The sequence below is a fragment of the Monodon monoceros genome, unplaced genomic scaffold (genome assembly GCF_005190385.1).
Source record: "Monodon monoceros isolate NGI ecotype Baffin Bay Population unplaced genomic scaffold, NGI_Narwhal_1 Super_Scaffold_6, whole genome shotgun sequence".
Taxonomy (NCBI): domain Eukaryota; kingdom Metazoa; phylum Chordata; class Mammalia; order Artiodactyla; family Monodontidae; genus Monodon; species Monodon monoceros.
The window spans coordinates 82,659,664-82,683,214 of record NW_021703783.1 but is presented as its reverse complement, the minus strand read 5'-3'; the positions used below and the strand labels follow the sequence as shown (position 1 = coordinate 82,683,214).

The 23,551-nt window shown below is 45.6% G+C and overlaps 1 protein-coding gene across 6 annotated transcripts in view; it reads right to left on the bottom strand.

Annotated features, from left to right (window-relative positions):
• Positions 1-23,551, bottom strand: part of STAB2 (stabilin 2) — a 161,369-nt gene that overhangs the window by 48,859 nt on the left and 88,959 nt on the right. For all 6 annotated transcript variants that reach the window (XM_029206263.1, XM_029206262.1, XM_029206261.1 and 3 more), the window contains 11 exons: positions 20,802-20,879; positions 18,646-18,744; positions 18,451-18,558; positions 13,815-13,946; positions 10,975-11,103; positions 9,451-9,507; positions 8,339-8,434; positions 6,572-6,767; positions 5,056-5,151; positions 1,719-1,764; positions 382-458 (listed from right to left, as the gene is read on the bottom strand). In XM_029206263.1, the coding sequence (XP_029062096.1) occupies positions 382-458; positions 1,719-1,764; positions 5,056-5,151; positions 6,572-6,767; positions 8,339-8,434; positions 9,451-9,507; positions 10,975-11,103; positions 13,815-13,946; positions 18,451-18,558; positions 18,646-18,744; positions 20,802-20,879 (1,114 nt within the window). The remainder of the gene's footprint in view (positions 1-381; positions 459-1,718; positions 1,765-5,055; positions 5,152-6,571; positions 6,768-8,338; positions 8,435-9,450; positions 9,508-10,974; positions 11,104-13,814; positions 13,947-18,450; positions 18,559-18,645; positions 18,745-20,801; positions 20,880-23,551) is intronic.

Below are 23,551 nucleotides of genomic sequence, written 5' to 3'. Positions count from 1 at the left end.
AGGGTAGTTTAGAGGCCCACCCAAGGCCATGTGGGGATTGGGGGGAAGAACCAGGGCTCAAGCCTCTTTCTATCCCACTCCGGAGTCCCCCCACACAGGCCACAGCCTAGGTCAGCCACATCAGTGGTTTCTAAAGCTCTCCAGATGATTCCAATTGTGGCCAAGGCTGGGAGAAAAGAACAGGGGCGGTTGCCCCACACATTCCAAAACCAACACGCCCTATCCGTGAACAGGTGTCCTGCTCCCCGGGCACGATCAGCTGCCCTGTTACGTCCAGTTCACCATCAATGGTTGGCAGCAGCTGCCCATTTAGTCTGCAGGAACACAGATCCCTCAAAAGTTCATGCTATTCTCCTCCCAGCAAATTCCTTCTTGACTTGCCTGTGCAGACCGTCCCGTTCCCTTGGAACCCTGCCGCGCATTTGCATGAGGCGGTGCCATCCGGATTGAGAAGGCAGCTGCAACAAGAAAGGGCAAGTGGTGTTTGTAGAAAAATGCACAGCACCCCACCACGGGACTCACAATACCCCTTCATCCCTAGCATCCCAACTCTTACCCCCATGAGGCACTCTGAGGTCCCCGCCCAAGGCTTGGGTGGAGAGTCCATCCCTAGCATGGCCCTGCCACAAGCAGCTAAAACTGGAGTCATTTATCAGGCAAACTACAGAGTGTGTATATGTAGGTATCAGCCCAAGGATAAGGAGGGTAGCTGCCCATCTTTAGAGAGCATCCTATGTGCTGGGAGCTGTGCTTCACACATTATTTTATGTAACCTACACAATATCCAATAGCCCTAACAGGTAGGTATTATCATTATTCCCATTTTACAGATGAGAAAACCAAGGCTTAGAGGCATTAAATAAGTGACTCAAGGTCACACAGTCAATGGAAATGACAGACGCTGATTTGAACTCAGGTCTAACTCCAGCTACTGGGCTCTTAATTAATTAACCCATTAAACCCCTCTGGGAGTTAGGAGTATGAAGTTCCATTATAAAGAAGGAAGGCTTGGCTGTGAATTGCAAGTAAGGTTTGATGAAATTGAGGCCCACCGGCCTCCCTCTGCTTCTGTGGAAGAGTCCCTGTGGCTTGAATGGGGGTAACAACTGGCACTCTGCCAGCATGTCAGGTAACTCAGGTGGCAGCATGTTCAAAAGGCTGGACCTGCAAGCTGATGGTGGCCTCATTTTTAGTTTCGTACTTAAATTAATCATAAATCCTCAGAAATAGTCTCAGGAAACTATTTCCCTAAAGATAAGGCCTGGGTGGACACATGCTACTAGGAAAAAAAGCCCCTTGCATTTTCTCTTTCTGACTGTTCTGATGAACCTAGGGGCAGGACAGGAATAAAGACACAGACGTAGAGAATGGACTTGAGGACACGGGGAGGGGGAAGGGTAAGCTGGGACGAAGTGAGAGAGTGGCATTGACAAATATACACTACCAAACGTAAGACAGCTAGTGGGAAGCAGCCGCATAGCACAGGGAGATCAGCTCCGTGCTTTGTGACCACCTAGAGGGGTGGGATAGGGAGGGTGGGAGGGAGACGTAAGAGGGAGGGGATATGGGGATATATGTATGCAAATAGCTGATTCACTTTGTTTTACAGCAGAAACTAACACACCATTGTAAAGCAATTATACTCCAGTAAAGATGTTTAAAAAAAAGACAAAAAAAACCCCTTGCATCGCCTCCAAAGGAGGCTAAAGGGGACGTACTTGGCACTGGTGTGGCAGGTCCCATTGCATTCATCTTTTGTGATCTCTGAAAAAGAGAACCAAATGCTGTGTCAGCCCTTCCTTACTAAATCTCACCCAAGAACTTTCTTTTAGTACTTGGTGCTAGGAAAAGATTTACTTCCTCACAAGTAACTGGTATGCATCATATGAACTATGTAAAACTATGTGACCATGTAAATCTTTTTTCACCTTGGCTTCTAGGAAGCTCAGAGCCAAATCTGAAGGTCAGTTACACCAGTGGAGTGTCTCCTGTGTGCCGGTCCCCATGCTAGGTGGTGAGGATGCATATCCCTCCCCGGAGCTTAATTTTCTATTTTATTTATACTTCCTATGTTCCTTATTCTTTCTAATTTTTCATCATCTTGTTACAGAGTGATATAAATAAGCAAATACTAATTCTAATTAAGATGAAGTTGTTGTTGTTATTGTTTTGCATGTGCAGAAATAGTGCAGAGCCTGGCATGCGGCAGGTACTCACCACCCATTTGCCAAATTAGTTCCTAAATTTCCTGGAACAGCATAATGTTTTTACCCTGGATGCCCAGCTAACAGATACTTCCTGGCAGGGGAAGATCCAGAAAGAAATTGTTAGAGACGAGAAAAAGGACCCGCAGGGTTGGTTGCTCAGGCTAAGTAAGAGCTTTTGAGAAAGAGATCTCATTAGGCCTGGCCAAGAGAAATCTCATTAGGCCTGGCCTGGTTGTATAGAAGGTCCTGAAACAGAGACCTGGCTGCGAAAGTGGTCTGTTTTGTGTCAGAGGGAACATTTACAGGCTCCAGTGGGCTAGAGTAGATGCAATGCAATTTTGTGCCTTTATGTGTGCTTTTCCTTGAGCCTGGAAATCTCTTTCTCTCCATTCTCTGTCTCTGAAATCCCAATCACCTTTTAGGTCCTCCTCTCTGATATCTGCTCTAAACCTTTGAGCCAACTTCAGTTAATTGGAAGTGACTACATGGTGTGCTCTTTTGAAAAGGATGTGGCGCCCCTATCTGACCTCAGAGGAAGGAGTGCAATGATCGATGAATGATGTCTGACATGGCTTGGGAGTGGGGAGTTTGCATGCGAACAAAGAACAGTCTAGTCTGGTCTAGAGGCGCTTTACTCTGCACTCACATATCGCAATTTTCTGAACACGAGTGAGCACTTATTTCCATTACTAGACTGAAGCCCCTTAAGCAGAGTGTGCAGTGGAGACCAGGCTGGAAAACCGGCTGAGTGCCGATTGGTGAACAGCTCTGTACCACACCTTGCTAAGGTGTGTCTCCTATAGGCAGTGAAGTTTCTCCTACTGGAGGCTATAGAGAATCAGAGCAGGTTGTCAGGGACCGGGGAGGGTGGGTAACAGTGCTGCTATAGTCCAAATGTTTATGTCCCCACTCCCCAACCCATATTTTGAAACCTAATCTGCAACGTGCTGGTACTTGGAGGTCGGGCCTTAGAGAGGTGATTACGTCATGAGGGTGGAATCCTCACAAACGAAATTAGTGCCCTTATAAAAGAGACCCTGGAGAGCTCCCTTGCCCCTTCTGCCATAACATGAGAAGACGGCCCTCTGCAACCCAGAAGAGGGCTATCACTAGAACCCAACCATGCTGGCACCTTGATCCTGAACTTCTAGCCTCCAGAACTATGAGAAATAACTTTCTGTTGTTTATAAGCCACCCAATCTACGATGCTTTGTTACAGTAGCCAGAACAGACTAAGATATCTATGTTTTAGAAAGTTATGTCTGGCAGCAATGTGGAGTATGGAACGGAGGGAAATAGGACAGGAGGCAAAGAGATGAATCACAAGGCTGCTGGTGAGAGGAGCAGCAGGGGGACGGGCTTGAAAACTTGTCACAGCCTCCAGACTATTCCCTGTCCCTTTAAAAGTGGCTGGTCCTCCCATACACCATGGTCCTATAAGCATATAAATGACAGGCAAGGGTAAACCCCCAGATTAACCCTGGCTGCCGCTTATGTCTTGATCTAGGGATTCCCCCAGACTGTCTTCCTGTTTATGTGACCCTTTTGCTCCCTGCTTCCCTCTCCTCTTCAGGCCCTCTGAACCCTGGCTTCACACACTAGCATATGATATCTGCTCTAGGCTGTCTTTTTGGCTCGAGACCACTCACCCTTCCGACTTTAGCTTTTCAACAAAATCTGAGTTCACTTGATTTTAACATAACCTGGAGCTTTGGGCAAAGACACTCCTTCTGACAACCCCACATCCCTGGAGCCCTCACTGGGCTGGCAGGCACCTGTGACTCCTCCCCAGCCCCTGCCCCAGGTGAGGGGGACTCTCTGATACCTGCTTCCAGGGGTATCCTCTCCAACCCAGTGTCAGGGTGATCTTTGTAAAATGCAGATCTCATCACATTGCCGCCCTGCTCAAAACCCTTGAATGGCTTCCTGTTGGCTTCGGCAGAAGGTCCGCCGTCCTTAGCCTTCCACGAGCTGACTCCTGCCTACACCTCTAGCCTGTTCTCATTCCACTTTCCTCGTTGCCTCTACATCCCTCCCATTCTGCAGTCCTTTGGTCCTGTAGATGTGCAGAAACTTCCCACATCTTTGGGCTGGGCCACGAGCTTCTTTCTGCCTGAAATTCTCTCCCCTCTCATCACTCTCATGGGGGCACATTAGGAGTCATCAGTGCAGCGTGGGGGGCTGGGGAAAATGAGCCTGCTCAGACCCTACTCGGGGGAAAATAAATTGATACAGTCTCTGGAGGACAACTTGGCAGTAAGCAGCAAAACTTTCCCCCAAACTGCCAACTTCTAACTCACCATCTCAAGGAATTTAACCAAATAAATTAATAAGACAAATGCAAATATATATATGAGTATATATATGAATATATATATATATGAATGAGATACTCACTGCAGCATTGTTTATGATAGCAGAAAATTGATTTTAAGAAGCATGGTACAATCAGATAATCGGATATTGTATAGAAATTAAGAAAAATGATATTTACCTATAATTATTCACATGAAAAGATACTGATTATATATATTGTGAAGTGAAAGAGTAGGTTACAAAACTGTGAGGAGTACAGTCCCATACACACATGTATATACCTAGACCAAGGCTGGAAGGCCAATACACAACACTAATGACAGTTTTGTCCCTGTCTTGGGAGTATGAGTAATTTTTATTTTCTTTTTAATGCTTTTCTTTATTTTACAATCTTTTTGGCTGCAAGTAGGAATTACCTTATCGCCAAAGGAAGAAATAAAGATGCCATTTCTATTTTAGAAGGAGAAAAACATGTAGCTGCTGAGAAGTGAGGCTAAGAACAGATCATAAGTACCGAAAGGCTGGCTCTTACCATCGTCACATTTCACTCCTCGCCAGCCCACATCGCAGTCGCAGGAGCCGTCACCCGCGGGTCCTTGACTGCATCTCCCATGGACACAAGTACACGCTGAGTGGAAAAACACCCACACATTGTTAGACTTCTGACCCGTGTTCAACAATTCACTTTACATCTAATACTAAGGTTCACTTCGGTGCATGTAACTCTGCTGCCTGGTTCTAGATGATCGTTGTTGCTCATGGGTTTGGGGGGGTGGATTCCCAGGAAGGGCGGGGGCATAGGAGGGAGCTAACAGGTCTGGGGACCGTGTAGCACTGTGGGGCAGTGACCCAAGCAGTGTGAGAGTGTTTTTGGCTGAGGTTATCTGAGGAATCATGGTTATACGGGACCCATTTGGGACACAGCCGTGTTTGTTCCCTAAGAGTAGACTTCAGAGAGAAGCCCACTCGGTTCCTATAAAGCCGGTGTGGCACCACCTTCTTTGACAACACAGAAATGCTGATTCCTTGGTTACGCAGCAACATTGTGAACCTCTTTGAGAACTGGATGAAAGTTAAGGATGCCTTCCTCAGAAAAAAGCATTCAGCCTTGGGGGTGTGCTGGACCCCATGAGGGTCATCTGTGGATCCTAGGTTAGGAAATCCTGCATAAATGCAAGCAGATAATTCTTCCATATAACACAGAAAAAAATCAGCACTATAATGCCAATTATATATTATACGGTCCAATTATAATGACTCAATTATATATTGATTTTGTTTGGCTTGGACTAGCCGTTGAGAAAACAGCAACAGCCAGGTCAAATATGTCATTTTTAATACAAAGTAGAAAAAAAATGCTTCGTTTTCCCATCATGGATTAGGAAACCCCTTCTCCACGTCAGCCCGCTCAGAGGTGTGTGTCCCTGGGCACAAGAATGCAGACGACGCGGCTAAAACAGATCATGATTTTTGTGAAAACAACGTAAAGCATGTGGCTGGCAGAGGATGAATCAACAGAGTGACCTTCACCTAAGGGACATGATTCAAGAACAAAGCTTTGGAGGGAGGCAGGGTGTGCGTTCAAATCTCATCAGGTGTGACCTTGGGGGAAGTCATTCAACCTCTTTGCCTTAAGTCCTCATTTGTAAGACGGGGATACGAATACTCAACTATACATGGCTCCTGTATGGATTAAATGAGATGATGTGCACAGATCTGCTTTTCACACGATCAAGCAATGTCCAAAACAGAGCGTACCCACAGAGGACCAGCACACGCAGGCAAATACAGAAATGTGGGTGGGTTGGAGAATGTCAGTGAGCAGATTGGGGAGGGTTGATAAATCCAGGTTAGTAACTGAAAATGTTTGGAATCACTGCCCATTGCAAATTACACAACACAGAAGTTCTTGTAATTCACATGATAATGGGGGGGATTCCAGTCTGCCCCGGAGACAGGCTGGTGAGGAAACGCGTGCCGAATCACTCTTTTCTCCTGCATTTCCGGCTGGTTTTGGGCAGCCTGCCTGGGTCAGGGAGGGTGCGCACCTTGGTCGCAGTGGATGCCGTACTTGCCCTCCGTGCAGGTCTCACAGGCTGTCCCGCTGAAGCCCTCTCCACACACACACATGCCCGTGCCGTTGACTCCGTCCAAACAGATCCCATTCCCAAAGCAGACATTCTCAGCTTTTCCTGGGCAGGGCTGGCACTGGGGACCAAAGTAGCCCGCACAGCATTCTCTCGTCTGAAACAGAAGGACCAGGCTGGGCTTGGACAAGGCCACACTTCCATCCTTTGGTTTTGTCCAGCCATGGTGTGGACATCCTGCAGGTGGGACCGGATGTGTGTCCGTAGCTTTGACCCCTCATGGAGGGGTTGGGAGGGATGGGGAGAGCAGCCCCCAAGAACCAGGTGAGGCTATGCAATTTCCAGGCGTGCCAGGAGCAGCGTGGAGGCTTCTGCCGAGGAGGCAGGAAGGAGGGGAAGGAAAAAGGCAAGCAGGGGGAGAGGACGAAGAAAAGCGAGAAAGAAGGAGGGGCAGCAGGAACAAAGTAAAAACAATGCAAGTGATGCCAGAGGGGCCCTCGGCATCCCCAAACCTGGCACCTTTGCGTTGTGTGTTATTTCACCTGGTACTGAAGGTTGGGAGGTGGGTGAGACCTTTGACATTCTATGAATACTCTCTTTGAGTTCAGGGAAGCCCTGCAGGATATCTGCTCGCTTGCGCCTGCCTTTATTCTTGAGTGCATTAAAACACAAGATCTCCTGCAGCTGCAGGCTCCGCAACTTAAGGGCCAAATCAACTGCCTCTGCGGGACAGGCAGAGGCTGCGTCTAGTCTTCTGCGAAAGCAGCAGGACAGGACGTTATAAAGAACTTTCCTGCAGATTCCAAAGTAACAGGTCAGAGATGCCTAGCTCTGGGGTCCCGCTTTCTAAATGACCAGGTGCACCTGTTCTTTCTCTGGAGAGCTGCCCATTTCCTGTCTCTTTCGCTCACAGGGCGTTTCCTCTGTTGTGAGAACAGGGAGAGCCTCTTAGCCTCTCAGTCCCTCTATTTCTTTTCTTTTCTTTTTTTTTTTTTTTTTTTTGCGGTACACGGGCCTCTCACTGCTGTGCGGAGCACAGGCTCCGGACGCACAGGCTCAGCGGCCATGGCTCACGGGCCCAGCCGCTCCGCGGCATGTGGGATCTTCCCGGACCGGGGCACGAACCTGCGTCCCCTGCATCGGCAGGCGGACTCTCAACCACTGCTCCACCAGGGAAGTCCCCCTCTATTTCTTCATCATGCAACAGAATATTGCAGCTTTCACCAATGGGCTGACTTGCAGGGCTGTCCTGAATTTTAGTGCTACCGCTACTACTTTGAATGACAGTGGTAATGGAGATGATAAGGAGGAAGGGGAGGTGGCAGAAAGAATACATGCAAAGGGGGACTTCCCTGGTGGCACAGTGGTTAAGAATCCACCTGCCAATGCAGGGGACATAGGTTTGATCCCTGGTGTGGGAAGATCCCACATGCCGTGGAGCAACTAAGCCCGTGCGTCACAACTACTGAGCCCGTGTGCCACAATTACTGAAGCCTGCATGCCTAGAGCCCGTGCTCCGCAACAAGAGAAGCCACCGCAATGAGAACCTGCACACTGCAACGAAGAGTAGCTCCCGCTCGCTGTAACTAGAGAAAGCCTGTGTGCAGCAACGAGCGGCCAAAAAAAAAAAAAGAATACACGGAAAGGCACTTTGAAAAGTATAACACATGATTACATTTCTCAATGCTGCTGCAATAGTTAGAAGGCTTATTAAATCATTATACTCACAATGACAGTTTTCACACACTTTGGCTGGCACCCGATGAACAGGGATCGCTTGCCCATGAAATAAATGGTATAGAGACATCTCTTCGTCTCTGCACCCTATGAAATAATAATGATTATATCAGCTTTTCAGTTGGAACAAAGCTTTCCAATCTCTAAAAGCAAGTAGGTGGGTGGTACATTGCTGTCTCTCTAACTGAAATGTTCTGGAAAAGGAGGGTGTTGGCTTCTTGGAGCTGTTTCATAAGAAAGAAAATGCAAAATCACAATGTTGGCTGCCAGAATACCAGGTGGCAAAATTCAGATAATTATCCCTTATGGTAGTACTATGTAAAAAGAACTTTTCTTTAGAACTAGCTCAAGTTAGGAAGAATCACAGAGTCAATCAGATGAAAACATCCTTCCAACATTCCACATTGAGATGCGGCTTGGTTTCTGTTTATTTATTGGTTGATATTCTGCCTTGGTCTGAGACAAGATTAAGGCTGCTCACAAAGACTTCTAATATACAAGATTAAATGCAAACTCAGGTGAGAAGAGTCAGCATTGTTAGTTATAAATTACTATTGTGCAACGGAAGGTACATGTAATTGTTGGAGCATCATCAGAGCTAGCTTTTGCAATAAACAGCTATAAGAAATATAGATGGGTAGTTAATTCAAAGACATGTCTACCTCCCCGCAGGTCTGTCATGTGTTTCTTAGAGAAAGTTAGTTGTAACTTCAACTGTAAAGGGAATCGGGAAGGTGGGACTCCTCCAGCTTGGATACCGAGTTGGATATGGAGTTTGCCTCCTTTGATAAGCTTTCTTGCTCCTGTCTTTAACCAGCTACTGGAATATGAAAGATGTAGAAAGTGAAAAATCCCTTCCTGCACTGGGTGTTGGTTGAGATGAACCCCTGTTTCTATTTATGTATTAATTAAATTTTTGCTTTGGTCCAAAAAAAATGGATTTAAGACTTTAGAAAGATGCATATAAGGTAAGAAGGTAAGGTTAAATTAAGATCAAGTGAAGGAATGAAAGCAGTGAAATGAGTTGTGCTTGAGACTCATTTTCTAATTTGGACCTCCCTGGGATCCAGAAACAGTTTTATCAAAGCAGACAAAATACTTACTAGTGGTTTAGTTCCAAACGGGCAGATCGGCTGCTGGGGACACTTCCCACACTTTCCCTTAGTAAAACACAACCAGAGTGAATATCTCATGGTTATTACATTTAGTGCAAAATGAGGCTACAAATATTTTCCCGACATGGAGCTGGACGTTTTAGGCTATAAAACTGAAAACCAGAAGCTCGTCTGGTCAACCTCTTTAATGTCCTTTGAGACAAACACTTCAACTACTTTGGGTTGTGGACACTGGAGCATCACTTTCTCTACTATACACTCCAGATGCTCATAATCTTGTAACCTGTGTGGAGGGGGTCTTAACTCACTTAAATCCTAATTCCTTTAACAACAACTCTCATTTATTGAAAACCCACTACTCAGTGAATTGGGCCAGATTCTGAGACTAAAGGATGCATCACGAGCAGCGCCCAGCCATGGGGTCCGCGTGGAGATAACATTCACTATCATAAAAAAAAGAGCACAAGAATGACAGGCATTTTTAAGTGCAGCCTGTTCCTAAAACAGAAGGAGACCAATGTGACTAGTTCTTAACTTGGCACCTACTGGACGGTATTGTGTTGTCGTTCACAGTTCTGGCTCTAGGGCCAGACTGCCTGGATTTGAACGCCTTCTCTGACACTTGCTAGCTCTGTGAACCTGCGGGTGTTACTCAACCTCTCTGGGGCTCATTTTTCCCCATCTGAAAAATGGGCGGAGTAATAGTACCTGCGTTGAAGGGTGTTGTGAGGGTTACCTGAGTTAATACATGTAGAATGTTTAGAGCAGTGCCTGGCACAGAAAAAGTGCCCAGTAAATTTCAGCAGTTATTACTATTATTGAGAGACTCTACACCATCTCATGGACTAAAAAGTCTCCATTACTGCATCCTATATTATACTGAAATGACCCATTTCCATATTGTCTCTCCTGCTAGACCAGGCTTGGCCAAAACCTGTCATGGGTGCACCACACCCCGCCACCCCCCCTCCCGTGCCTATGCTGGGTGTGGCACATTTTCCCTTTGAGGAAGGCCGGTGGCTCCAGAAGCCTCCTCCCTCCACAACATAACCCTCCAGGCAGCCTTTCAAGGCACTAGACTGTGAGCCCAATGAGGGCAGGGGTCATGTCTTATTTATTTTTGTGGAGCCACAGCCAAGTATGCTCCTTGGCATTTAGAGACGTTCATGCAGTGTTTTTTTGTTTTTTTGTTTTTTTGTTTTTTGCGGTATGCGGGCCTCTCACTGTTGCGGCCTCTCCCGTTGCGGAGCACAGGTTCTGGACGTGCAGGCTCAGCGGCCATGGCTCACGGGCCCAGCCGCTCCGCGGCATGTGGGATCTTCCCGGACCGGGGCACGAACCCGTGTGCCCTGCATCGGCAGGCGGACTCTCAACCACTGCGCCACCAGGGAAGCCCGCATGCAGTGTGTTTTGAACTGAACTGAGATACTCTGATAGATGAGTCCTATGCTCAAAATTGTAAAAAATAAGCCAACACTCTTTAGCTCATCATTGGCCTCGGACAGAACTTACTCGTAGGATAGTAGTGTCATTAATGTCACATCTGTTCTTCTGAATTTCCAGAACTTTCCCCAAGCCATGGATTACTCCCTTGTCAGTGGCTACATTGGTGTAGTTTATCGGAGCCTCATTTACGTAGAGCTGTGAACAGAGGGTTAACTGTAAGTTTTTACTACAGTGATTTTAAGGGAAATAAGGACGATGGGGATTGGAGGATATCAATATGACAACGGCTTAGGAGATATTCCAAAATTCACCGGGCAGGTAGCACAGTGTAGTGGAGAGAGCTCTGCCCTAGGAGAGGGGAGTCTGAGTGACAGTCCTGCATCTGACACCTTCCAGCTGTGTGACCTTGGGCTAGTTGCTTTTCCTCTGTGAATCTCAATTTCCCCTTTTGTAAAAGGAAGAGGTTGTTCTAGATAATCTCTAAGGTTTCTCTCCACCCTTCAAATGGTCGGTTTTTATTGTTTAAAAAATTCTGAGTCATGATCGTTATGTTAGTGCCCCTGATAAAATGGCTCCATGGATGACGGATGTGCTTGGCTGTGCTGGTTATTGGTGGTCCAGGAGGTGTGGGTGCCTTCCAAAGCCACGACACGGAGAACGAAACTCAGTGTCCTTCTAGCATATCTCTACTTCCTGGTTAATTTGCAAGCACCTCTAAGTAAGGCTAAGTGGCTGTTATATAAGAATAAAAATAACTAGCATATTTGAGTGTTTTAGAGTTTGTAAAAAGTGTTGCACCAGATAGCATTACTTCCCAGTGTGAGGAGACTGCTCAGAGGTCTGCATTACCATACCATGTTTCCCTTGGGGCTTCTTTGGAGTTCATGGTATGTTTGTATTGTCTTTGCCTTGTGTGTCCCTAAGCATCCAAGACATGGGAACTAAATTTCTAAATGTTGCCAAATTAAATTCAACTTTGAGTTGTAACTTGTTTTGTTTTGATTTTTTTTAATGGGAGCATACCTTAATGATTGCTTAGCAAAATAAGTAAAGCCATTAATTCATTCATTAATATAACTAATATAATTGAAAACAAATGGTTGTTTGAAAAATTGGGGGGTGGTGTGTGTGTGTGGGGTGTGTGTAGCAGGGCTGAGGTTGGGAGAAGAGGGAATTCTTTATTGTACTAAACAGATGTCAACTTCGTATCTCATAAGGGTTTAAAAATGATTAACATCTCCCAAACTCCCCACTGCATCAAGATTAAAATGACTCTACTAAGTGTTTAAATTTGAACTTCCACTGACTGTTAAAGTCCCTGATGATTTACTTGGAGTCAAGTGAATTTCCACTGGATGTTGGGATAAATCACGGCTGAGGTCCACAGAAGTGGTCCAGGGTCTGTGTAGACTTGGAAAAGAAGCAGGGGGCCTTACTTGTGGTGTCAAACGGTGACTGCAAAACAAATTTGTAGAATTCCAAGATGTTGAGCTATTTAAAAATATCAAAATGGCAGAACTTCGGATGCTGTAATACTGTTGATTTGGCATTAGAAAACGTCTGAATCATTTTTATTGTGAGATGTATTCGAAGAATTACAGGTTGCATTAAAATTTTGATCTGAACACAAGTTTACTCATTTAGAGAGCATTTTTCTACATCTTCTTTGTCCTGAGAGTAAATGAGTTATCAATAAAAGCAAAGCCTCTATTGTAAGATCGAACTATTTGTTTACTGTAAGATAAAGCCTCTATTGTAGAAAGGAAAAAAAAAAAGCTCTAGATCAAAGACTTTCCAAACACATGAAAAATAAATGTGACAGAATCAAAACTGATTCAACTAACTGCATTGGAATATTCATTTCTACATGATGAAATAAAAGATGACATAGATTAAAAACAAAAATGTAAGGTCTTTACCAACAAAAATTGCCTTACCTGCAAAAAAAAGAAAATGTATTTAAAAGGATCTCCTCAAAATTATTGCACAATAGGTAAGATTATTTATAGGAGTCAGAGGGAAATATTTGGAGGTAGATTATTCCCTAAGTAATGAAGAACCATGAAGTTTTTTTTTTAACCCAAGCATGTTAAAAGAAAACCTGTACACAAAATTCACTTGTACTTCAATGATGATAACACTGAGAAAATTATTTTCAAAACTGCACTTTTTTACAGGGACCAATTATTATTGCTTAAAAATTTGCAATTAAACTTTCTTTACTTTAATATAGTGCTGAGTTTATCCTAATCATTTGTTTTTATTAATTTTTCTTATGAGAACGTATACTAGAGTTACGTAGTGAATTTCTTGTTGAATTTTCAGATTGATTGATGTTTGAAGTAGGTACAAAGAATTTTATATTGAAATACTTAAAATATGTATTTAGTCTCAGTTCTTTCTACGAATTCTAAACACTTTAAGTACTTAGGGGTTGTGTGAGATTAATACTGGAATACTGGTATAGGGGTCAGTTGGTCTGAGGTCTGCAGTCTGTATGATCAAGCAATGATAATAATGTTTATTCATTTAGCTGCTGGAGTCCGTGAGGCTCCTTATACCCTGGGGCCAGTGCCACTTCCTGAGCGTCAGGTTTTGCTGCCGGGTTCCCTTCCCTCTTGGAGGTGGCTTGGGGGCTGTTTGTTTGTTAGGAATCAGAACTGAAGGGCACCTGTGACTACTGGGATTCAACCCCATCGTCAGCCAGGCCACACTGATGATTTGGTGACAGGGAGGGGGAAGGGGAGCTTCCCAGTCTGGCTGAGTCATTACTTTATGGTGAAACACAGACAACCGTCTTCTGTAGAGAAGGCTTAGGAAGTGCTGGGGAGATTATGCAACGCAAAAGTGATGACGGACATGGAGCTAGGACACCCGCCTGTGGGTTTTAAGGGAAAGGATCGCACCTGGTCATTGCGGAGGAAGAAGCCAAGGAGGTAGGAGAAGCCCAGCATGGTCTCCTGGTGCATGCCGTTGTGCAAGTCATTCTTCAGCAGTTTCTCCTCCAAGACCACGTGATACTTGAGTACGTCCTCCTCCTGGACAACACACAGAAGGGAAAGTCAACCCACAAATCAGCCGGTCCCCGGGCACTTACTGGGCTGCCCTGATGTCCAGGCACCACGGGGTTTAAGAGCAATAGCTTGTTGAACTGGAAGTTTCACCCGAGGCATCAGGGCACAGTAGATAATAAATACCAAACCCGAGACAGATCACCTTGGGGAACCTGCAGACTTTCCATGTAGGATGGTCAGGAACTCACTATGGGACCCTAAAACCAGGAGTGAGGGCAGAAAAGGTTGGGGGGGGGGGTTTAAAGTTGATTTCTTTGGTGAGAACAGCTGTGAAGAGAGTCCTCACACCCCAGCCTGCCTTTCACCTAGAGGTCATGAGAGGAGGCTCAATGGGGTATTTCAAAGGGCTTGATCTGTGTCCTCTGCAGACAGGGTAGCCTGTGGGGTGTCACTCAGGCCTGAGCAATCTTGCTGCTGGCAGGTTGACCCCCAGCGGAGGGGGCAGGCTGTCACCGCACGGAGACAGGCCTGCACTCCCAGCACTGACGTGGGACAAGAGAGTACAGGTGTCCTGTGGACCAGAGGGTTGGCCGTGTCTGAGAGAGCTGGTGCCTTAGGTCCTATCCTAGATGGCTTTCTGGAAGGGCAGACGGGCCTCCCCAAGGGAAAAGCTGGAGGTGGCCTCTGGATGCTGAGGGTCCACTGAGAAAAAAAGTGGCTGCGGGAAGAGAGGCATGCACACAGGTGGGGGGGAACTGCAGTCAGAGACCACCAGGGATGGGGGGGTCTCCAAAGAACCATCAGAGAGCGAGGGCGAGAGCGAGAGCGCAATGGCATCTCAAGACGGTACCAGTTAAATAAGAACTTCCTACCCTCTTAACATCTCTTCCCGACCATCAACAGGTCCTAACTGCAAATCCGGTGAGACCAAAGCTGAATTCAGTGAGATCAGGAAAGGAAATAGAAGCGTCATATGGGGAAGGAGAGATGGTGAATTACTGTCTCAGCTCCAAATCACCCTCTACACTGTTTCTGCGGTGGAGCTGGGACCACGGCCCACACTTCTCCTCTGCCAGGTCTCCTGTTTGGCGCCGCCAGTGGAAAGTGCTCGAGGGAGACTGTGAGGCCTGTTAGAGGGATCTCCTCTTCCTGCATGATTCCTGGTCCTGGGGGCATCACCCCAGCTGCACTTCATCGCCCTGCCAGCGGCAGCTGGATCCGAGTGGCAGAGGCCTGTCACTCCCAGACTGGCCTTATCATGTCCCCCTTCCCCCAAGACGCCAGCACCAGCTGGGCAATGGCATCTCCGAGACGCCTGGGTCTTGGACCCCCAGGGACCCTCCTCCAATGTCAGAGCCACAAGCAGAATGGCACCCCGTCCTCAGAGGTCTGCGGTACAGCTCCTCCAGCCTCCTCCAGATTTCTGACTTTTAGTTGTTCTGACCTCTTTCCTCCGTTCTCCCAGCCTTTGGGGCTATAGATGCTTCTATGCTATCTCTTTTTTACCTTTCAATTATATTTATATAATTTTATACCCAATAAACAATTCATAATATTGAATTCTCTCTGATGTGGTTTCCGTCTCCTGATGGACCTTGATTTTTTTTTTTTTTTAGCAATCATTTTTACCTTTCCATACTGATTTTTTTTCATGGAAAGGCATTTTATTTTAAATATAGCAGTGTGTACATATCAATCCCAAACTCCCAATCTATCCCTCCTGCCACCCTCTGATGGACCTTGATTGATTCAAGGACCAAACCCCCTCCTCTAGTTTCCTTTCTGGACAAAGCCCAGCATGGAGCAGTGAGGAAAGAAGATTTAATTCTAAATCCAATTCAAAATGTTGATTTTTACAAGGAGCTGGATTTTTTTTTTTTTTTTTTACTTAATTGAGACTGTGTTTGTGACTTACAGTGATGATAGGACTTTCTGGGGAAGCAGAAAGGCTAAGACCAAAAGACAGCCCTCAGAATGGGAGAAAATATTTGCAAATGAAGCAACGGACAAAGGATTAATCTCCACAATTTACAAGCAGCTCATGCAGCTCAATAACAAAAAAACAAACAACCCAATCCAAAAATGGGCAGAAGACCTAAATAGACATTTCTCCAAAGAAGACATACAGACGGCCAACAAACACATGAAGGGATGCTACACATCATTAATCATTAGAGAAATGCAAATCAAAACTACAATGAGATATCATCTCACACCATTCAGAATGGCCATCATCAAAAAATCTAGAAACAATAAATGCTGGAGAGGGTGTGGAGAAAAGGGAACCCTCTGGCACCGTTGGTGGGAATGTACATTGATACAGCCACTGTGGAGAACAGTATGGAGGTTCGTTAAAAAACTACAAATAGAACTACCATGCAACCCAGCAATCCCACTACTGGGCATGTACCCTGAGAAAACCATAATTCAAAAAGAGTCATGCACCAAAATGTTCATTGCAGCTCTATTTACAATAGCCGGAGATGGAAACAACCTAAGTGCCCATCATCGGATGAATGGATAAAGAAGACGTGGCACATATATACAATGGAATATTACTCAGCCATAAAAAGAAACGAAATTGAGCTATTTGTAATGAGGTGGATAGACCTAGAGTCTGTCATACAGAGTGAAGTAAGTCAGAAAGAGAAAGACAAATACCGTATGCTAACACATATATATGGAATTTAAGAAAAAAAAATGTCATGAAGAACCTAGGGGTAAGACAGGAATAAAGACACAGACCTACTAGAGAATGGACTTGAGGATATGGGGAGGGGGAAGGGTGAGCTGTGACAAAATGAGACAGTGGCATGGACATATATACACTACCAAATGTAAAATAGATAGCTAGTGGGAAGCACCCGCATAGCACAGGGAGATCAGCTCGGTGCTTTGTGACCGCCTGGAGGGGTGGGATAGGGAGGGTGGGAGGGAGGGAGACGCAAGAGGGAAGAGATAAGGGAACATATGTATATGTATAGCTGATTCACTTTGTTATAAGGCAGAAGCTAACACACCACTGTAAAGCAATTATATCCCGATAAAGATGTTAAAAAAAAAAAAAAAAAAAAAGGCTGCGGGATTGCCTGAGGGCTTATCCCAGGGCAGGAGAAGAATATTCCCCACTGAACAGGTTCAAAGGGCTGGGGGAGGGCTGGGGGTGAGGAGACACAGTAAAGAGGACTTCCACTTCCATCCCAGGAGTCCTGCTTGCTCAACACGGCAGTTACAGAAGTCTAACCCACGGTTCCTCCCTTCACAGAGTTTTCATCCAATTGGAGAGCTAAGACACACCCGCCTGAAAAGACAGTTCCTTATACCAGGTGTGTAAGTGCTGAAGGGCGTACTAATGGTCTGAATTCAGAGGCAGGAGAGATTTTCTGCAGCTCAGGGGCCAGAGCCAGCTTGTCTGAGGAGGTGAGACTGGACTTGAAGAATGGGTATATGTACAGCTGATTCACTTTGTTATAAAGCAGAAACTAACACACCATCATAAAGCAATTATACTCCAATAAAGATGTTAAAAAAAAAAAAAAAAAGAATGGGTGGGGAGGTTTCAGGAGGCATCGAAGGAGGAAGGGCAGCCTTCCTGATTGAGGGGGCGGGTGTGTGTGTGTGTGTGTGTGTGTGTAGATAGGAGCAAAGTACTAAACATGCCTTTGCTTTCTTTAGGGTCTGTATGACATCACTCTGGTTAGACCACATGGTATCTGCAGAGAATGGATGGGAGACAGCAGTGGGCCCAAGGGTGGCTTAGCGGGACTTCAAGTATCAGCCCCCATCTCCTTAGCATCCTCATCTCAGTCACCCTATATAAAGAGAGAAGTGAAAACAGCGTGCTTGCTGTGCAATTACAGCTTTAAACTTGTCCTGCCACTATGGGGCTGGGTGCGGGGCACCCCTGGGATCCTTCTAAATGGAAATTCTGGCGCCAGCACTGAATAGAAGGTAATCGTGGCCAGTTTATGGAGACCGTAAGAACCTGGGGAGGTAGCTTGGACTTAGTCATTCAGGAAATGGAGATCCACCCAAGGGTTTTGAGCCAGAGAGTGACAGGACTGGAGCTTTTTATTATTTCACAAAGTCTTTTGACAAGTTCTGACTGTTCAGCCCCAGATGTTAGGAATCAGGGAAGACAGAGGCGGGGAGAATAGGAGGAAGACAGAGACAGTGCACTCCCTCTAGGTCCCAGCTGCTGACAGCTCACTGCATGGGACCAGGGAGAAGCCAGGGAGGGGAGGAGGGGTGGCCATGAAGATGTTTCCAGGTTCCTGGGATGCCTTCATCCTTGTGTATGTGAGCCTGAGTGTGTGCTTCCAGGGGTACGAACTCAATATATGAGTAGCTCTGGCTTGGGGGAGGTTCGGGTATGAGAGAGTCTCTGCTCAAGTTTATGTTAAATATCTGGATATCGACAAAGAAGTTTTGATGAAAGAGTGAAATGGTACATGGTTGATGGACTGAAAACCTTTAAGTGTTTGAATTTCCAGGAAATAATTTCCCAGGTTATTATTGCTGATACTACCAGAGTTGTGACCTTCTTCTCCCGGATGTAACTCTCAATGGCGTCGTTGTTTGGAGCAAACACCGTGTAAGTGTCAGCAGCCTCGATCGAACTTGCCAGATTATGTTGCTGTGATGGAAAGAGACAGGAGCGCGTGAGGGACTTCTGTTCCCAGGTAACCCGAGCAGAGGGTCATGCAGAGGACGTGGTACTTGCAATGATGTAGCCCCGGAAGATGGAATAGTCAGGCATCTGGTCCAGCCGGGTGAGTAGGTTTGGTAAGGAGCCAGTTAGACCTCTTTGGGGAACCAGAACCTGGGAAAGGAAGCCCCAAAATTCTGTTAGCCTGCCTTGGTAGGACTTGCTGCTCTCTAGTACATAGGTTCATGTCACATAACAATATGTGATCATGAAGCCTCTGCAAACAGAGAACAAGGTACCTTTTCCTTTGATCGTTTGCAAGACCAAAGAGGTGCACAGTTTGGGAAGTGAAGTGGGTTGGATTTCAGCCCTACTCCACCACCAGACCAGGTACCTCTAGGCAGGGAACAACCTGCACAACTGTTCATGGTGGCCCTAACAAAGGGGACCACAGCGCCCAATGGACAGGTAGAAAAGAAGCTCCTTAATGAGCCACTGCAACCCAGAGGCTAAGCAGGGAACTTGAATCAGTTGACGCACAGCCATGGATCTCTGTGTCCACATAAACTTCTTCCTCAATCCAGCTACCTAGCCATGAGGACCCTCAGCGGCCTCCTTTGAGAAGTGAGGAGAATGGCACATACTTTCTTAGGGTTGTTATAAAAATCAAATGAGATAATGCAATACATGGCACTTGGCACAATGCCTGGCACCTAGAGGGCTGTCCATCATTCCAATATTACTGCACACAAGGTGGGGTGGTAATGCTGATGAGGGACAGAGAAGAGATGCAGCTCCACCCCTCCGGGACATGCCATTATATGGGGGCTCATGACCTATTCCACAAAGAACTATCAAAACAAGGGGGCACAGTTACGCCAAATGAGTTCTATACTGAGAAATCCCACGGGATTTCAGAGGAAGGAAAAGGGAATAAAAATGACATTTATCGAGGTCTCCCTAGGCAGCAGTGAGAGAGAAGGTGTTGTTTAATACTCACAGGGAAGAAAAATGGGGCTCAGAGAGGTTATGTAACTTGCCCAGGGTTACACAGTTAGTTAAGTGCCTGAACGAGATGCTGTATGATTCTAGAACTTACCCTCTTGACACTATGTCAACCTCGGTGATATGGGCTGCAGGGACCAGGGACGGCTTCACAGAGGAGGTGGGACTCGACCTGACCCCCGTGATAATAACGCTCAGTGCAGGACATGGGTTGAGGTGCCATTTTACTAATGAGGTTTTGTTAATCAAAAATGTAAATGAGAAGAAGAGGTAATTTTACACTTTAAAAAAAATTTTTTTTAGTACTTTGAAAAGCCAGTATTGGAGAAGAAAAATACTCTAAGTAATATTGCTTTCTGATAAATGAAGCCATAAGCCCAGTATAGTTCCCTGCAAATGACCTATCACTTGCTCAAAAAGTGGTGTATTTTTTAATGCCTCTTGGTAATACAAGAGAATTGCAAGGTCTTTGCAAATTGTTGCACTCAGAAGTCTTATAAGAAGCCTCTCTTTTCTGAACAGAAACAGTTAATGTGTTCTGTAACTTGAAATAGAAAAGCATGTAAGTGCCAAGTGAGAATAATTTTAGTTAAAATGCAATTAGTTAATTGTCTTTTCTAATCTTCCGCTTTTCAGAATTTCCCAATATACCCTAAATTCGAACTTTAATTTTAAATGAAGATATTAATATAGTAACTGAAAATTATAGGATAGTTTAAAAGCTAGTTTCCCATTAAACTTTTTTTTTCTATTTCATACCTTTGAATACTGTTGAATTGCATCTTAGAAGAAAATAAAAATTCTACAATACCCTTCCTACCCTTTTCCATTTTTTTTTCTAGGGCACAATAATGCAGAGGGGAGAGGACCAGTGACACATAGCCAGTTGCCTCTCCTCCAGTTCTTGATTATATCCAATCTGGGCATATGGACTTCCCAATACTAAGGTTCCCGTGTGCCTTGTAAGATGTTCTGATAACTAAGAAATATGATCTATGTGGCCACACATTATACAGGACCCACTGCAGGATATAGGCTGAGTATATAGTAACTGAGCCTTACTGAATGAGTAGAGCCTCAAAATTGTTTTAAAATAAAAATAATGAAGCACAATACAGGTTGTTTTTATATTAAGGCTAAGTATTTTTTCCCAAAAAAGATACTGCACAGGAGGATAAATAACAAAAGAAGAGATTCAACATGTGCGGGAGGAAGCGATTTTGTACCTTGTTGATGATGTGTATCACTCCATTTGTGGCTGCATTGTCACCATCAATGACGCACGCTCCTTCGATTGTGATATTCTGTAAATGCACCACAGTGAGAAGGTGAGTCCCTATAGAGTACACCCAGGGATTGAATTATTTCTGGGTTTCCCACTTTTTGAGTAGTAGTGACCTTCTCACTTTTGGACCATGACACAAAGTCAGAAATTTTTAAATTGAGAGCCTTTTGATATTACACACACACACACACACACACAATTGAAATGAAATAATACTTTCCTCTATCATGTGGGAGGCACCTGATCATCGATTCTACTCTATTTCATTCTATTTCATTAAAAAAGTGCTGGGGACTTCCCTGGTGGCACAGTGGTTAAGAACCCTCCTGCCAATGCAGGGTACAGGTTCAATCCCTGGTCCGGGAAGATCCCACATGCCACAGAGCAACTAAGCCGGTGCGCCACAACTACTGAGCCTGCGCTCTAGAGCCCACGAGCCACAAATACTGAGCCTGCGTGCCACAACTGCTGAAGCCCATGCACCCCAACTACTGAAGCTCGTGCGCCTATAGCCTGTACTCCGCAACAAGAGAAGTCCCCACTCGCTGCAACTAGAGAAAGCCCGTGTGCTGCAAAGAAGAACCAACGCTGCCAAAAAAAAAAAAAAAAAAAAAAAAGTGCTGGCTGAGGCTCACTAAAGTGACCCTGCAGTTGGAAAAACACCACAAATAGTGTTGTGGGTTGAATTGTGTCTCCAAAATTCGTATGCTGGAGTGCTAACCACCAGTGTCTCAGAATGTGACCCTATTTGGAGACAGGGTCTTTACAGAGGTAATCAAGTTAAAATGAGGTCATTAGGGTGGGCCCTAATCCAACATGACCGGTGTCCTTATAAGAAGAGGATATTTGGGCACAGACAGCTATGTAGAGAGAAGACCATGTGAACATGAGGACGGTCATCTACGAGCCAAGGAGAGAGCCCGACGTCAGTCCTCAGAGAGAACCAACCCTGCCCACACCTTGACCTTGGATTTCGAGCCTCCAGAACTCTGAGACAAAAATTTCTGTTGTTTAAGCCACCCAGCCTGTGCTTCTTTGTTATAGTAGGCCTAGCAAACTAATAGTTACTGACTTTTCAAGAATATTAATTACACGGGGAAAGGAGCTAAGTAAACCCAAATGCCCTCTCACGCAGCCACTGAAAGGAGCTAAGTAAATCCAAATGCCCGCTCACGCAGCCACCAACCAAGCATGACACATCTGGGCTCTGCTCTCTCTGGTTTCCTCTCCTCTTCTCCCACCACTGCCCTTTGTCTGAAATTCCTCCTGGGAACCCTGGGTGCAGAGGGGACTTGCCTCACCCTGAGCACATCAGCAGAGGTCCTGAAACAAACATTCCTGGCTACCTTGCACATCTCTTCTGGTTACAGGGAGACATTTATATCAGGCGTATGAAAGAACCCATTACAACTGTGTCTTTGATGGTTAGCTGCTCTAGCTCACAGGTCTTGATTGATTTACCTCGGAATCTACGGAACCTGGGATGAACCTTCCCAGGGTGGGTGTTCAACTAATGCTTGCTCAGAGCATCAGTGATTTCAAACACCAATGGGAAACCACCCATTGTCTGATACATGCATGTAACGTTCTAGAATTATTGTAATAAAATGTAAAGAGTCCATGGGACTTTATGTAACTCTTTTCTGCTTTCTAAAAGGAATGATCTGATGAAGCACATATATTTAGGTAATACTAGGCATAGAGCCTTTTCACAGCGCCACCACTGATGGGTAGGTAGGCAGAAATGCTTTAGAGCTGCAGTTCTAGAATATTCTGACTCTGGCCCATGCTCCATTGATGGGGCAGTTCTCATTTCCCAGTAGAGTCTCCATTTTCATCTTGTTCAGTTCACAGAAAGAACTTTAAAACACTGCCTCATTCAGCAGGGCAGCCAGACTTCTGCACAGAAAACTGAATCCAAGTCCTTGAAACACTATAGAAAAAGCCAGAAGGTGAGCTTCTACAGGGCTCTGCTCTCCTGTGTACTGTCCTGTCTCCAACACTCAGATCAGTTCCTGGAGCATAGGAGGTGTTCAATAAGTATCTGTTTGTTTATCTGTTTGGCTGCATCGGGTCTTCGTTGCGGCACGCGGGGTCTTCGTTGAGGCATGCGAGATATTTCGTTGTGGTGCGTGGGCTTTTCTCTAGCTGTGGTGTGCAGGTTTTCTCTCTCTAGTTGCAGTGCTTGGGTTTTAGGGTGCATGGGCTCTGTAGTTGTGGAGTGCGGGTTCCAGAGCTTGTGGGCTCTGTAGTTTGAGGCAGGCGGGCTCTCTAGTTATGGCGTGCAGGCTTAGTTGCCCCGTGGCATGTGGGGTCTTAGGTCCCCAACCAGGGATCGAACCCACATCCCCAGCACTGGAAGGCGGATTCTTTACCACTGGATCACCAGGGAAGTCCCAATAAATATCTGTTGACTGACCCTAGCTTAATACAAAATTGTAGTAATCTCAAATGACTCAATTAGTAGGTTTCCAATAACCAGCTCTTAACCACACATAAAAATCCAAGTTGTGAAACTGCACGGCCTTCACCCAGAAGAAATGAAAGGATTGCCTTTCCGGATCAGTCTGTTGTCTGTCAGGAAGAGCCTGTGGCCAACCAGTGGGCAGAGAGCTTCATTTTATACTATCCCTGCTACAGAGTAAGAGAGAGAGAGAGAGAGAGAGAGAGAGAGAGAGAGAGAGAGAGAGA